Source organism: Copadichromis virginalis, linkage group LG6 (assembly GCF_057382275.1).
Source record: "Copadichromis virginalis isolate Kocher_CV1m ecotype Utaka linkage group LG6, C_Virginalis_male_GT1.1, whole genome shotgun sequence".
In the NCBI taxonomy this organism is placed as follows: Eukaryota; Metazoa; Chordata; class Actinopteri; order Cichliformes; family Cichlidae; genus Copadichromis; species Copadichromis virginalis.
Genome location: NC_140623.1, coordinates 11,896,741 through 11,913,195, shown reverse-complemented (window position 1 = coordinate 11,913,195; position 16,455 = coordinate 11,896,741). Strand labels below are relative to the sequence as shown.

At 38.1% G+C, this 16,455-nt stretch overlaps 1 protein-coding gene across 1 annotated transcript; it reads left to right on the top strand.

Annotated features, from left to right (window-relative positions):
- The first annotated feature begins 4,406 nt into the window (after positions 1-4,406).
- Positions 4,407-14,606, top strand: LOC146707346 (uncharacterized). The gene is made up of 4 exons (XM_085460859.1): positions 4,407-5,068; positions 6,069-6,350; positions 6,434-6,667; positions 14,049-14,606. The coding sequence occupies exons 1-4, from the start codon at positions 5,014-5,016 to the stop codon at positions 14,069-14,071; spliced, it is 594 nt and encodes a 197-aa protein (XP_085316985.1). The 5' UTR covers positions 4,407-5,013; the 3' UTR covers positions 14,072-14,606.
- The last annotated feature ends 1,849 nt before the right edge of the window (positions 14,607-16,455 follow it).

Below are 16,455 nucleotides of genomic sequence, written 5' to 3'. Positions count from 1 at the left end.
AACAGCCCCATAGCATGATGTTTCCACCCCCATGCTTCACAGTAGGTATGGTGTTCTTGGGATGCAACTCAGTATTCTTCTTCCTCCAAACACGACGAGTTGAGTTTATACCAAAAAGTTCTACTTTGGTTTCATCTGACCACATGACATTCTCCCAATCCTCTGCCGTATCATCCATGTGCTCTCTGGCAAACTTCAGACGGGCCTGGACATGCACTGGCTTCAGCAGCGGAACACGTCTGGCACTGCGGGATTTGATTCCCTGCCGTTGTAGTGTGTTACTGATGGTGACCTTTGTTACTTTGGTCCCAGCTCTCTGCAGGTCATTCACCAGGTCCCCCCGTGTGGTTCTGGGATCTTTGCTCACCGTTCTCATGATCATTTTGACCCCACGGGATGAGATCTTGCGTGGAGCCCCAGATCGAGGGAGATTATCAGTGGTCTTGTATGTCTTCCATTTTCTGATGATTGCTCCCACAGTTGATTTTTTCACACCAAGCTGCTTGCCTATTGTAGATTCACTCTTCCCAGTCTGGTGCAGGTCTACAATACTTTTCCTGGTGTCCTTCGAAAGCTCTTTGGTCTTGGCCATGGCGGAGTTTGGAGTCTGACTGTTTGAGGCTGTGGACAGGTGTCTTTTATACAGATGATGAGTTCAAACAGGTGCCATTCATACAGGTAACGAGTGGGGGACAGAAAAGCTTCTTACAGAAGACGTTACAGGTCTGTGAGAGCCAGAGATTTTCCTTGTTTGAGGTGACCAAATACTTATTTTCCACCCTGATTTACGAATAAATTCTTTACAAATCCTACCATGTGAATTCATGGATTTTTTTTCACATTCTGTCTCTCACAGTTGAAGTGTACCTCTGGTGCAAATTACTGACCTCTGTCATCATTTTAAGTGGGGGAACTTGCACAATCGGTGGCTGACTAAATACTTTTTTTCCCCACTGTATATCTCTCCCCCAGCTGCAGAGTGAACTCCTGTAGTGAGGAGACCACCTGCAAAGATATAACGTCTGAATAATTTCTAAACTAATCAGTCAAACTGTAAAACCTACAGTTAAGAGTCATGAATTCATGCGCTCAAAGCCGTCCAGTGGTCCGGATTGGAGTCTTTGGCAAGTCTATGCTGGACCCTGGGCCTTATGTTTGACACCCCTGCTTTAAAGCTTGTGAGTTGTGTGTGTTTGTGGCTTTTTACTCCGGCTCAGTGGAGAGGACGCTGTTTTTTAATTAAGAGATAAATCAATTAGAGAACAATAAATACAATGAAAAAATGTAAAATAGCATAACCACAGAATCAGAAGTTTTCACACATGCACATCATCTTTGTATGGCTCAGTTCTCATATACTGAACATGCCACACACACACACACACACACACACACACACACACACACACACACACACACACAGAGTATGGCCTTGTCTCACTTGGAGACATTTCCTGTTTCTTCACAGTGTTATGGCTGTAAATTATGCTAGACAACGCTGTAACTATAATCAGCTTTAAACACACACACACACTCACATACATATACATAAACATGAGCGACAAACAGATTCTGATGTAAACATGAGGATTTTCTCCCATTTCATGCACTGTGAGCAGATGAATTAACATCCAAAAGAGACAACTTTGCTCCTAAATCATATCAACATATGTGAAATTACAGCATGAATTCAGAGAACAGGAGACAGTATTATTAATACCTGCATGAGCCCTCAGAACAGGTGATTCAAACCCTCTGTAGAGTGGACTGTTGCATAAATTGCAGAAGCTGTTGTTGATACGAGTTATGATAATGGCGCCATCTGGTGGCCATGTGCCTAAATGCCAGCGAGACACATTCGGTGAAAAGAGCGATTTCGGTGATGGTTGGTGTTGGTGCTAGAGCATCTTTTTAAAGACTGTTTCACCTGTACATATAATATATAAGTGGGACATTTAGCTTGTTTTTAGTTTTTATCCTTTTTTAATGCCCTGTGCTTGTTTTATTGTAAATAAATTATGTTTACTGCTACACTTGAGTTTTGTACTCCTTGTCTACCACCCCCTTATATTTTTTTTAGCTGAAACAACGACTGTACAAAAGAAATAATAAAGTGTGTAATATTAAGATGAAATAGAATTTTAAAATATTACAGTTACCTTTGATACCAACAGGTATTGTCTTGGAGAAAAATGAACTACATTAGAAAATATGTGGGGTCATTTTTAAGTTTTCAAGGCTTGCTAAGATTATAGGCGCATCCTCAAAGAGTCATAAGGGACACATCAGTAAGAGCTCATACATATGCACAAAGCCAGGCCATAAACATACTCACGTCCTCTTTTATTTTGGTGACTGTTCTTCTGTGTCTTGTGTGTAGTTTAACTTCCTCCAAAGTCATCATGTTCGGTGCTTTTGGGTTTAATTCTTGTCCTCTGAGTCCAGTGTTTTGGGTCCCTCTCTTGTATGCCAAACAGCCAAAACAGGGAATAAGCTATGAAGTAAGATATTCATCCATCAACCAAGCATATCACAAAACTTCACATATGTCAATCAAACTGAAATGTCTTTTTCTGGGGTGTTTGACTGATTCGGTCTCACTGACACTTCATCACAGCTGCATCTTTCTTTGTGACCTTTCCTGTGATTGTGCAGCTTTTGAAAGGTTAAAAGGCAAGGTCAACTCAGATTACTTCATCATATTTATAGTTTTCACAGTGTCTTTGTTTGTGCCACATCTGCCAAAGACTCAAGAAGAAAAACAAGAAGTTCCTCAAATATTTTATTTGGACCCTATAGCTACCGCCCTATCTCCAAATTACTTCTACTTTCAAAAATTATTGAGGAAGTGCTTAATGAACACTGACTTTAGCAAAAACCCCAGTGATGCTTTGCCTGTGCTTATGAACAACATTTTTATTGAGAGTGCTGTAATCCATAATAAGTACATATAAGTAATAAATACACAGGTGTCTCCTATTATCGTCTTACAACTTATCTTAAAGCCTCCCCAACACACACACTCCCTACTTTGAACAAATAATAACAGACACAAAACAGCTAGAAACCTGGTTTATGATCAACATCTTAGTTTTTTCACCTGAATATCTAAAGTCTGTCCAGTTTTATAAGATTGGAGGCTAAGCTGTTGTACTCAGATCAAGCTGTTTTCACTTTTGTTACTGATGAAACATTTGGTATTCCAGCCTTATTAATGAATTCATATTTTCATATGTTTCACATTTTCACCCTTCATTTTGCTGTCTGCATTCATAAAGCCTGCATGAAACAGAAACAGCAAGAATGCATGGAGAGAAGCATCTCTGTAAGAGTCCATCGTCTGTTTTTGTATTTCCTGCCATGCTATTCTTTGCTCTACTGTAACTGTTAATGTGTATAAATAGAAATGCCTCTCTCTGTCAGTTTTTCTCTTCTTCGCTTTTTCATCGTGTATTTCTGCTTTTACAGTTACAGTCTTTTCTGCTTGTTTCATCTGCCAGTGCTTTTTGTGTTTTGGGTGCACATTTTTTTTTACACAGCAGTCATTTCACACATGTCTGGTGTTGATGCATAATATGACACCTTTCTGATCTTTGCATGTCATACTTCTTTCATTGTTCAGCATTCACACATGTATCATGCCCTTACTTCTCTTGCAGAGACTTCATGTTTCTTTAAAAAGAGAAATAAACAAAAAATTGAATTATTACAGGGTTGAGTAATGCTATCCACGAGTTGTTCATTTACACTGCATTTGATTCCCCCCCCCCCCCCCCCCCCCATTTGATACATTGAGAGAAACAGGATACTTTGTATCTGTAATCACACCAGCAGAGACAACATATTGTCAAGGAGTAAAACAGAAACAGAGGAAGGATCAGTATGTTTGATTTGGCACAGAAACATAGCTATAATTCAGTACGGAAGGATCATAAGAAAGAAATGACCATGATTTATTAATGTACAGAATTTAGATAGAGGTATTTGGCAGTTAGACTCCGATGGCCCGTTGATCCCAGCAGTGATAGGGATTAGAGCAGGACTCCCTGTGAGGGTGGGGATGAATATGGAGGCTTGAATACAGCCTGAGTGATGAGAGGCGGTGATGTGGAGAAGGTGGGTTGCACAAAGGCGTCTGCAAAGGAGAGTGACAGACGCGCAGTGAGATTTAAAGTATGTGGCATGAGTGCTACTTTGTCTGATGAAGGCTGGGAGAAAAATGATTGGACAACATCAGTGATGTCACCAAACAGCTTCTCACCTGGGAAAGTAGAAGTGACGTGAAGCTTAGAATTAGCCGGCAACACCTGGGAGCAGACAGATGTGAAACCTGAGATCTTCCTTATTAAACTTATGCATAAGATTCCTTATAACGGGATGGGAAGATGAGCTAAAGATGAGCTAACTCGGGGTGACCATTGGTAGAACAGACTGCACTTCAGTCTCCACTCCACTGAGAATCTCTACTCCAAATCTGAGCCTGATAAAGAAAAGCAAATAAACAGACATTAAAAGGCAGTATTCCTCACTAGGTTTTAGTATAACATCAGTAGCTGGTGTATCTGTAAGTAGTTTTTAATCTCTGAATAAAACACATTATAAAAATGAGCCAAAAAGAGGAAATGCTTGATAGTGAAATATGTGATCTCAAAATATTGTGGTAAAAGCAAGAAGAAAAATATAATACTGCTTCTCAAAGGAAGTTTTCATGTGGGTGAGCTTAAGATGCTTTTATCTCAAAATAACAAAAGCAACACACAGATGTTTTGTCGTGCTGTTATATGTCATATATGAATAGCTGCTGCACTAATTTGATAGGAGGAGGAAGTGATCTGAAGGTGTTGCATGCACACATATTTGCCGTAATTTCCATGTCCATTTGGTCATAAGACTTTGTAGTTTTAAGAAGATGACTTCTGCTTTTAAGCAATCATTCTTTAATAAGACAGCAGCTGAGGGTTTTGAAAGCTCATTAGTCAACTTTCTGATTAGACAGTGAAGTCTGCAACAGCCATGTTCTTCACAGAAGCTGAATGTTTGTTCTGGGTTTTTGTTCTCTCTCTCTCAGGTAGGAAAGATTCTGTTTTACCAGATCCCTTAATTCAATGTCCACTTATATGTATGTTAATGTTGCATTAATGCATAGGTAACATTTTACAGTTGTAGATATTTGAGACATGTAAAATGAACATTTGCTGTTGTTTAGTTTATGCTAAAAGAAGGAATTTTGCTGTATTCTGTAAGATCATCTTTTCTGGTCTTCCTGTCCTTTCACAGCCACTTGTTTCTAAAAAGTACACTTTATTATTACATAAGCTGCTAGTTTCTCAGAATTATGTACTAAACGTGGCCTTGCTTCAGTGCCATGAATCACTGGGTTTAACCCATACTAACTCACTCCCGGCTTGGCTCACATAGCTTCGTAAATGATTATTCTCGAACAACTACAGCGCCTAATCAGGATATTTAAGAAAGTAAAAGTGAGATTTTCATATTTGTTGGTAACTATTAGTGTGCAGAATTATTATGCAACTAAATGAAAAATGAATATTTCCCCATTTCCTTTGTTTATTTTCAGCCAATGAAGTGAGAATGACAAAACAAACAACTTTAAAACTTTAAATTTATAAATAAATGTTTTTGACATAAAAAAAAGTCATTGACCAAAACACTGAATTTACTTTCAAGTTGAAGATTGTTGGTTATTTGATTTCTCAATGATCAAATGTTTTCTGCAGCAGCACCCGGAACCTCCCAGACAATGTTCGGAGAGGGTTTTGGTCAGAAGAAGAAGTACTATAATTTTCCAGTTAATATGAAATCAATGGAAAATAACACGTTTGATTCTTCTCAAATCTTTGGTGGTCTGTTTTTAATACATTTCTTGACCCTGTGACTTTTTGCAACAAAACATTTGATGGTTCTCTGATAACGTTGCAATATATTAGCAATTTTCAGAGTGCTGCATGGAAAAATGCATGAAACTTATATTGTCAGAATAACATATGAATGTTATAGAAATTGTGTAAATCTGCACAGATGCTTGTTAATCAAATGTTGTGTTAAAGGTGTTCAGGGACAAACAAACAGCATCTGTGCCTTGAAAGGTTCATCAGTGAATCAGTCCTGCTCACATCAAGATCCAACATCAAGCATGAACTGGTACAGTGTACACAGGGGGGGCTTCAAGATTGAGACATCTGCAGATGGAAAGTACAGCATGTCAGCAGATAGTAACTTGACTCTGACAGTCAACAATCTAGCAGAGAATGATGCAAACATTTACTGCTGCAGAGAACCTGCTGACAAATCAGACTGTGGCCAAAGGGGAATTTCTCTCAGTGTTGCAGGTACAGTGGTTTTATCAAAGCGTTAAGAACTCATCTATGAATAATCAATTTATTGATATTATTTCAATTAATGATCCTCTCAGAGCTGCAGGTAAAGGTGATTCCTGCCACAGAGGGACAGACAGTAACACTGATGTGCAGCAGCAGCTGTCCTCTGACTGAAAAGCCTGCAGCCTACATCTGGTACAAGAACAGAGAGTTTCTCTATGAGGACTGGTCTCCCTGGTACCAAGAGCTGCTCAGCAGTGAGGAAGCAGTCACATACTCCTGTGCTGTCAAAGGTTACGAGGATCTCAGAGCCCCTCAAGTCTCTGTGGGTGAGTCATGATGTTCAGTCAAATGATTCTCAGTAAACATACTCAGTACTCTAATATTTCATTTCATCTAGATTTCATCACACCAACATGCTTCAATGTGACGTACACTAAAAGCGAAATGTGTCCTTATCAGCAGGGATCAGAACATGAGCCTTGTTCCATCACATTTCCCAGAGGTGAACACACAAACACATCTTCTTACTGATCTCTGAAGTACACTGTTTGTATATTCACTTTTTAAACATGATTTAATTAACTGAATCACATATGTATTTAATCACATTAAACTATGTTTGAAGACATGTATAATGGAAATGGGTGCAAGATATAAAATTAAACAAAGCAAAGCGAGGCTTTTCCTTAGGAGAAGACAGAGCATGTACACAAAACTATGGCAATTGAGAAAAATAGTAAAGAAATAGCAGGGTATAAAATATGCATATTAATAATGTAGTGACTGATGAAAGGCAAACTAAGCTAAATGAGCGTTTTTAGCTAACAGCTACAATAAGCATAACAGTTACTGTACGGTAGAGCTGGGCGATAGAACGATAACGATATGTATCGCGATATAACTTTTACTCGATAGAGAAATTAAACTATCGCGATAGACCTCGCCGCTCTTGTCCTCTTAAAAAATAAAAAATAAAAAAAAAAAAGGTCAGCCAATCCAAATTAAGTAGCGCAGAACCGAACCAATCACAGCCGCAGCGTCACGTCGCGTGACTTGTTACGTACAGCACAAGTGCCAAGCCGCACATGTGTATTTGTTTGGGAAGCAGCCAGCCACCGTACTGCCCGGGTAATGGAGGAAATGAGTGTGCCGACTAGAAAAATCAACCGAGCGTGACCGAAGAGAAAACGGATGACGGTTCCAATGCTGGAGAGATTGTCGAACAGAAGAGCCATAGAAGTTCCGTAGTGTGAAGGTATTTCGGCTATTTCAAGTCTGACAAAAAACAGAGTAGCGTGCACTGTAAATTGTGCCGAAAGCAAGTCTGGAAATACAATAAACTGGTGCATGCGTCACACTGCGCCACGTTATTGTTTCGGTGAAATGAATTTCTACAATACTGTTACTGTTAATTCTACTCTCTGCAGTGTTTAAATGCTTACATATACACACAGTTACTGTCCGTCCACACATACGACTCTGTTCTGCTTCTATGCCCCAGCTTTGTTTACTTTTTCCCACCGAGGCTTCTAGACTTCTGATTGGCCAACATTTCTGCACGGTTAGGAATCTAGCGCCACCTGCTGCTTTGGCATGTTCATAGCAGCGTTTTCCTTCATTTCTGCCTTTATGTGTGGACGGGATTATTTTTTAAAACGAAAACGGAAAATCTCCGTTTTCAAAAATACCCGTGTACGTGTGGACGTAGCCTCAGTCTCTGACTGGAAGCGCTAATTCGTCATTCGGCTTTTGTCAGACTAAAGTAACTGTTAAAACTGTTTGAAAAGCTAAGCTATACAACAAGGAGAGATTGAGAATTTCCTTTTAGTTCTCAGTTTATTTGATATTGACAAAAGTTAGTCAGTTTTGTCTGTTCTTCTGTAAAACAAACTAAGATTTATTTTTAGAATTAATATTTTGTTTCTAAGTGGAATTGATAATTTAGTAGTCTGTTTCGTTTGTTCTATTTTGAAACTTAAATGGTTTAGCGGCTGCCTTTTGTGTAGTTTGCAATATTTGCCTTTATTTATCTGAAAAAGTCTCATGTTTATTTATCTGAAAAAGTCTCATGTTCCAACATCTACCCTGTTGAACTTCATCCATCCATTCGCGTCCGCTTAATGGATGAACTTATTATGGGAAATAAATATTTAAATAAAAACAAGCTGCTGATTATTTCACATTTTACTTGTGAGCAACGGCACATTTAAATCTTACAAATATAGTTATTTGGCTTATATCGTGATAGATATCGTTATCGCCTGAAATGAAAAAAACATATCGTGATATGAAAAAATCTTATATCGCCCAGCTCTACTGTACGGCTATCATTTGTTAACATGACGCTTGTTCTTATACATGTAATACATTTATTACCAACCTGAGAGTTTATCCGCTGGTCATTCGACATGACGAATGACTTCTGAAGTCTTAATTCAGCTCAAGACGCTGTAGATTCCCGTCAGTAACACTTTCGGTTCGCTAGTAAAACGTAGTTCTATTAATTTGCGCTTGAACCGGAACCGGATGTAAGTTCCAAAAAACTGAATTTTGGAACTGAAATTGAATTGTAGAACTGAAACTGAATGGTGAGAAGTGAAACTGAAATTATTCGAGAGCTGAATTTTTAAAGGATAAAATGCAGTTTCAAAGCAAATTAATTCATTTTCAAAATATAAAATTCAATTTCAATTTAGTGATGATCATTTTCAAACCATAAATTCAATTTCAAATTAGACTAATTCAAATTCAGTTTTCAAAAGCATTTATTCAAGTTACAATTCAGATTCAATCTGAGCAATTCAAATTCAAATTGAACTTATTCAAATTCAGTTTCTGATGGCACAGATTTCTGCCCATAAGGATCACTCAAGATTTCCCACACCACAAGATTCAAGATTCTTTATTTGTCACGTGCATAGTTATACAAGTACAACACGCAGTGAAATGTTACCTGTGCGAAAACAGAGAGAACAGTATATACAGTGAGTGATTATTAAACAAAGAGGACATTATGTGCAGTAAGTGAGTGAGTTATATATAAATCATGTCTGACAGACACTGTACACACAGTATTATTAGTATATTACAGTATTATTATAAAAAAATGATCTGGATACAAATATTTCATTTCATTTATTTTTGTCCAGATTCCATTTCAAAGGTGCTACAGTGTGACTTATGCTTATACAATCATGCGTTCTTACAAACAAGCATCAGTGGATAAGCCGTCCTCCATCACATATCCCACAGGGAAGGTTTTCACAAACAAACTATAAAACCATTTGTTTGTATTTATTGAAACTTATATTTTGGTCAATCATATAAGTTCTTTCAATGTTTCATGAGTAACACGAAGTGTATTCATCTCGTATCAAAAGAGGTTCACATTCAAAGAGCTTCTTCAACATTGTGATTTGTAGCACCAGCTGTAACCTGACTGACAATCAAACTGCATACATGTGGTATCACACAAATTAAACTATTTTGAGATATCAATACTCAAGAAAAGTTTTTAAGTGTCAACGATATATTGGTTCCACTGTTTCCTGTTGATCTTAGCATTTAGAGTACTGAAACACATTTTAGAATTTTACTGGTTTTTGTCTTTTGCCCACAACTGAGACTGTTCGTCAGACCTAGAATCTGTGTATGTGACACTTGCAGTAACTAGCAGACACTTCTTGTTTCTTCGCAATGTTATGGCTGGGCACTAAACAAGCCAAAACTGTAACCTGTTACACACACACACAAACACGCACAGACACACACTTGGGCAAGAAATATATTCAGATGTTTTTTGTTGCATTTTAACCATTTCATGAACTGAGCTCAGATGAATTATCATCCAGAAGAAACAACTGCAATCTTTGTAAAAAAAAAAAAAAAAATGTGTAAAACACATTTACAAAGTGAAACAGAGTAACAGGATACAATATTACCACTACCTGCATGAACCTCAGAGCAGGTGATTAAATCATCCCTCAACAGTAGAGACTGTTATATTGAAAGCACAAGCAGTTGTTGAAATGATGAGTTATGATAATGGCTCCATCTCGTGGCCATGTCTCTAACTGCTAAAGAGCAGAAAGAGTGAAGAGGGCTCCTGCAATTAGGAGTCCACCAAATTGTTTGGATTCATAGTGACGTTGTGAAGTCAGCATGTGCTGATTTTTCATTGGTTACCCGAAAGAATGTGTTCTATGCAAAGTGAGATTTAGTAAACAGCAAGACTGATTTAAAAGCACAATTCTTGAGTGAAAGGTGTTGAGTGAACAAGGCTGCATGTCACTGCTGCAAGGTGAAGAGTTCAACCACTAGAGGGCAGCAGACATAAAATTTTTATAGTTTTTCAGTTAGTATTTTACAATTTTTCAAATGTAAAATACTAACTTGTTCAGACAGCTATAGTTTATAAATGCATAAATTATTTAAAGAGGAAGGAAGTTTGGGTTCAGTTTGAAACCTGCATGATATGTAAAACCAATGAACACGAACTAAATGCCATTTTAACATAATCTGACATGCTGGCCAGGAATTTGACATACCAGTGTATGCCCTGTCTGCTTTGTCTCTATTTGACAAATGAATTGCAGTCCAAAAGGCCTGCTAAGGTTCTAGGCGCACCCTAAAAGAGTCATTAGGAATTAGGAATCAATTAATGTTTATTTCTATAGCACATTTAAAAAGGACCTATGTCCATCAAAGTGCTTCACAAAAGTGCCACAATGCAGGTTACAACAAAAGACAACGAAAACAGTTATAGTTACAGCAACAGTTACAGTTATGTAGCACAAATGCAGACCAGGTGGAAGTCTGAACTAACTTGCTTCAAAGGCTAGATTAAGCAAGTGAGTTTTTAAGCGCAATTTAAACGATTGTATGGACGTCAGTCAGAGCACATATTCACAAAGTCAGGCCATATAAAAATTAATGAACTAATCTGGCTAAACATGGTCCCTGGGTCTTGGTTTAGGAGTTTTGGGATGTTTTTCTAGTTTTGTATTTTTAATTATCTTTGTTTCATGATTCTATATTCTGCATATATTATATTTACATTTGTCTTGTTTCTTAGTTTTATGGGTGTTGCATTCAGGGTTTTCTTGGAGAGTGTTAAGGGTTTCTGGTTAAGGGTGCTTTCTTGGAGCAGCCTATTCTGGTGTATTTCTTTATACTGTATTTGTATTTTCAGGTTTTAATTCTCTTGTTTATTTCTGTTCTTGGTTTTAGTCTGGTTTGTGTTATTCCTTGAATCCCCATTCCTCCCTCCTTCGTGGTTCTGTGTCTGGCTTAGTCCATAACTACCGCCCCATTGCTAAGTTACTTTTACTTTTACTTAATGAGCAGCTGTTTAAGATAATGAAAGGCAAACATTTATTATATAAACATCTGATTTTGGGTAAAAAACAAAACAAAAAACAAACAATGCTGCTTTGCCTGTCCTTATGAAAAACATTTTAATTGAGAGTATCTATAATAAGACATACATACGTAAGTACACAGGTGTCTGCTATTATCATCTTACAACTTAACTTAACACCCCCCAAACACACACACTCCCTACTTTGAACAAATAATGACATACACAAAACAATCTGATTGAAACCTGGGCATTATTTATGATCAACATCTCAGCTTTAAGGAAAATATCCAAAGTCTGTCCAGTTTTATAAGATTGGAGGCTAAGCTGTTGTACTCAGATCAAACTGTTTTCACTTTTGTGACTGATAAAATTTGTGGTATTCCAGCCTTACTAATGAATTCATATTTTCATATGTTTCACATTCGCATTTTGCTGTCTGCATTCATAAAACCTGCATGAAACAGAAACAGCAAGAATGCATGAACCAAAGCATCTCTGTAAGAGTGCATCGTCTGTTTTTCTGTTTCCTGCCATGCTATTCTTTGCTTTACTCTAACTGTTTCTAATGTGTATAAATACAAATGCCTCTCTGTCAGTTTTTCTCTTCTTTGATTGTTCATCATGTATTTCTGCTTTTACAGTTTTAAATTTCTGGTGTTCCTTTCTGTTAAATTATCTGTGGTTAGACTGTCTTTTCTGTTTGTTTCATCTGCCAGTCCGTTTTGGGTGCACTTTTTGTAAACAGCAGGACTTTCTCACATGGCTGATGCTGATGCATAAGATAACATTTATCTCATCTTTGCATGCCACACTTCTTCCATTGTGCAGCATTCACACGTGCACCATGGCCTTGATTAGCTTGCAGAGACTTCCTGTGTTTTTGAAAGAATGAGTTATTGCACGAGTTGTTAGATGTTAGGCATTCAATACACTGCATAGGACATTTTTTTGAATTTTCCCCATTTGATACATTTAGAAAAGCAGGGCATTTTGTTGTATCTGTAAACACATTCAACAGAGACAACATTTTGTCAAGTTGTAAAAACTTACATTACTGCATTAAAATGACAATTTGAATCACTGGAAATCAGATGAATTGTTTTCATGGTGTCCCATGATACACTTTTTTCTTCACTCACCTCTTCTCACTTCCTAAGAGTTGATACACCAGGCTGCGTTTAATCATTAATCTCTGGTTCTCTTCTGTAGTGTGGCTTCTGTCCTGTCCCACTGCCCCCACCCCTAACTGGTCACAGCATATGGCTCCACCCTCCCTGAGCCTGGTTCTGCTGGAGGTTTCTTCCTGTTTTTCCTTCCCACTGTTGCCATGTGCTTGCTCTTACACTATAAAGTACCTTGAGGCACATTTAGTTGTGATTTGTTGCTATATCAATATAACTGAACTGAATTAGTGAACTATTAAGTTGGATTTGATAACGTGTGATAACTGAAGGTGCTGAGGAAATAAAACTGCTACATCTGCACTAAGATTTGTAACAAGATTTAGAAAGTACCGTCCTCTCTTACTCATGCCCCATTCAGCTTCATTATCTAATAAGCCATTTCCTGTAGAAGGAGCACAGCAATGTCTTTTTCTGTACTGAGCTCATGTAACATTGCTCACCTTTATCGCATTTAAAGTTTCTATTCTCCTATACTCTCCTTATCTTTAAAACACAATATATGAATATATCTCCATCAGGGATTGTCTGTGATTTCTAAAGACTGTCTTTCAATGGGTTCACGGAAAAAGTAATTGGTCTTCTGTAAGTAATATGCCCGCTGATCATCATTCTTTGAGAACTGAGAACTGTAACAACAAAACATCCTCGAACATTTCTTCTTCTTTTACAGCATTCAAATAACCTGAAATCTTGCTTTGATTTACAGCTTCAGTTTTCATTCACCTTGCCTGTCCACTGCTTTGATTTGCCTCCACTTCTCTTTCCCTTTTGCCACAGCTTCTGCATTTCACTTCGTCATCCTCCTGCACTGTTTACAAGTCCATTTTCACACCACCATGGAGAGCTGTTTGCTGGTTGCTATCTACAGCACTATCTGTGACTAGGTGTTCATTTGCATCACAACCTGCAGATCATTGCTTACAATAACCACTGTCACCAGCCTTCTACTGCTTCCTTGAACCACTGGCCTGAGCCTGCAACTCACTTGTTCCATTGTCCACTGTTATTTAGGCAGGCAGTATGAGCACTGCTGTCAAAGCACAACATGTGTAACTGAGCTGGGACAATAATAGTACACAAATCATTGCCATATTTAATTCTTTTAGACACTGAAATGTCTTTCAAAGGGTCATTCATATGTATAAATATCTGTCTTTAAAGAGACTGAACGTGTTGGAGTCTGATGTCTTTGCAACCAAGATGATCTGTTCATCTGGAATTAAGGAGGTGGGCAACAGATCCACACAGAGGATACAAACAACGGAGAGACAGCTGCCAACAAGTAATTCAATACCACACCTCTCTCAACCAAAACCTGAACATCTTCGTCTCAAAGAAAAACAACAGCCCTGTAGACTTCTCTTACCCTCTCAAGAAAGCAATTCTGAAAAGAGAAGCAGTGCAAACATCCACTCATTCAGTAGCTACACACACCCTCAGAGAGGAAGTTGTTTCCATCCTGGTTTTGGAACAGCAGGCTCTACTCCAACTTTCTGCTCAATAAAGTTTGTCACCATATATTTCCTCTGTAGTTGAGTGACTTTTGTATGACTTCAGCATCACAACTGGTGTATCTGTTTTTAAACTCTGCATAAAACACATAATAAAAATCAGTTGAAAAGAAAAAACATGGCTGACTCCTGACTTTAGAAATATTTGGCAGTAAACGCACTAATTCCAAATGTTGTACTAAAAGACAAAAACCTGTTGTTTCATAAAGTTTTCATGTGTGTGAGCTTGAGATGCTTTTGAATTGAACATTAAAAGTTCAAAGTGTCTGTGTCTGTGGGATTTCTTCTTAGTTTTATCTGGACCACAAAATGACAACCAAACCACATGTACCTGTTCTGACTCTGACAACATGGAAACATTAAAAAACAAACAGACAAAAAAAACCATTTCACAGTGTTTCACAGCTGGAAATGACACTTTGACACTTTGGTTGAGGTTTCGTCTTTCCACAAGAGGAAGTGATCTGAAGGTGTTGCATGCAAGCACATTTGCCCTAATTTCTTTGTCCATTCTGTCATCAGACTTCGTAGTTTTAAGAAGATGACTTCTGGTTTTAAGCATTCACTCTCTAATATAATAGCAGCTGAGTTTTTTGAAAGCTTATAAATCCACTTTCTGATACGACAGCACAATCTGCAACAGACATGTTCTTCACAGAAGCTGAATGTTTGTTCTGGGTTTTTGTTCTCTGTCTCTCAGGTAGGAAAGATTCTGTTTTCCCTGATCCCTTAATTCATTGTCCACTTTGTATGTATCAGTGTAAATGCTGCATTAATGCATAGGTAACAGTTTATGGTTGTAGATATTTGAGGTTGTTTTTTTTACTGTTGTTTATTTTAAGCCATAATAACGATTTTTTTTTTTACTCTATAAGGTCAGTCCTCCTGTCCTTTCACAGTCACCACAGAAAAAATAGCCTGTTTTTGTATTTGTTACAGCTGGTTTATCAGATTGTTTACCTTTCCATTCTATCAAATACTGCAGTTTTATGAAAGCTGCTAGTTTCTAAAAATTGATGTACTAAATGTTCCTTTGCATCAGTGCTTTGAAGTACTGGGTTTGGGCCATAGTGAGATAAGTCTCTCATTCCAAGCTTGTGTCAAATTCATATCAGTAAATGATCACTCTGTGTTACAATTAAAAACATATGATCAGCACATTTTAAAATGTGCTGGAGAACTACTGTAACCCAAACTGTGGTCTTCTACCAGTGGCAACCATGTAGAAGCTTAAAACTGTGAGAAAAAGAGAAAATAAAAAGCAAGAACTGTTACGTTCCATTGTGGCATTAGAGCTGTCAACGTTAACACATTAATATGTCATTGCAATATCATAATGACATATTAATGTGTTAACGTTGACATCCCCTAACACACACACACACACACACACACACACACACACACACACACACACACATATACATATATATATATATATATATATATATATATATATATATATATATATATATATATATATATATATATGCCCCATGTGTGGAGCTGCACAGCGACAACATGTTAGCGCGGTTAACCCGTTAACGCGTTATATGTACAGAGACATTTCAGGGATTTAGAGCCATTCTGTCCAAACTTTTGACTGGTATATATGGTGTTGCATGCACTCTGTGTCATGAACCGAAGTTCCGAGCGCAGGCAGGACCCAGTAGCAGAACACACACACTAGGGTAGGAGCGAATAAAGAAAGTAATTTTTATTGCAACTAAAGGTGTCCCGTGAGGGTAGCCAGAAAAACAACGTATGAAACCAGAAGAAACCGAGGGACCGCACAGGGAACGCCGAGAGCGGGGCTGTGAGAGGCTGTAAAACAAAAAGAGAGACAGATTACTGGGGTGCGGAAAAAAGGCAGCATACGAGGGAAGGTGGAGTGTGCGTCTCACAGTGATAGCCGGGCCGAGTGAACCAGAGGGGGGTGGAGCTCCAAAAGGGGTCGAGACGGCGAAGCTGAATGTGAACCAAATCTCAGGCGGACAGGTGGACAGGCAGGTGGCTCGAAAACAAAAACACGCCGAGTTGTGATCTGGGTACACAGG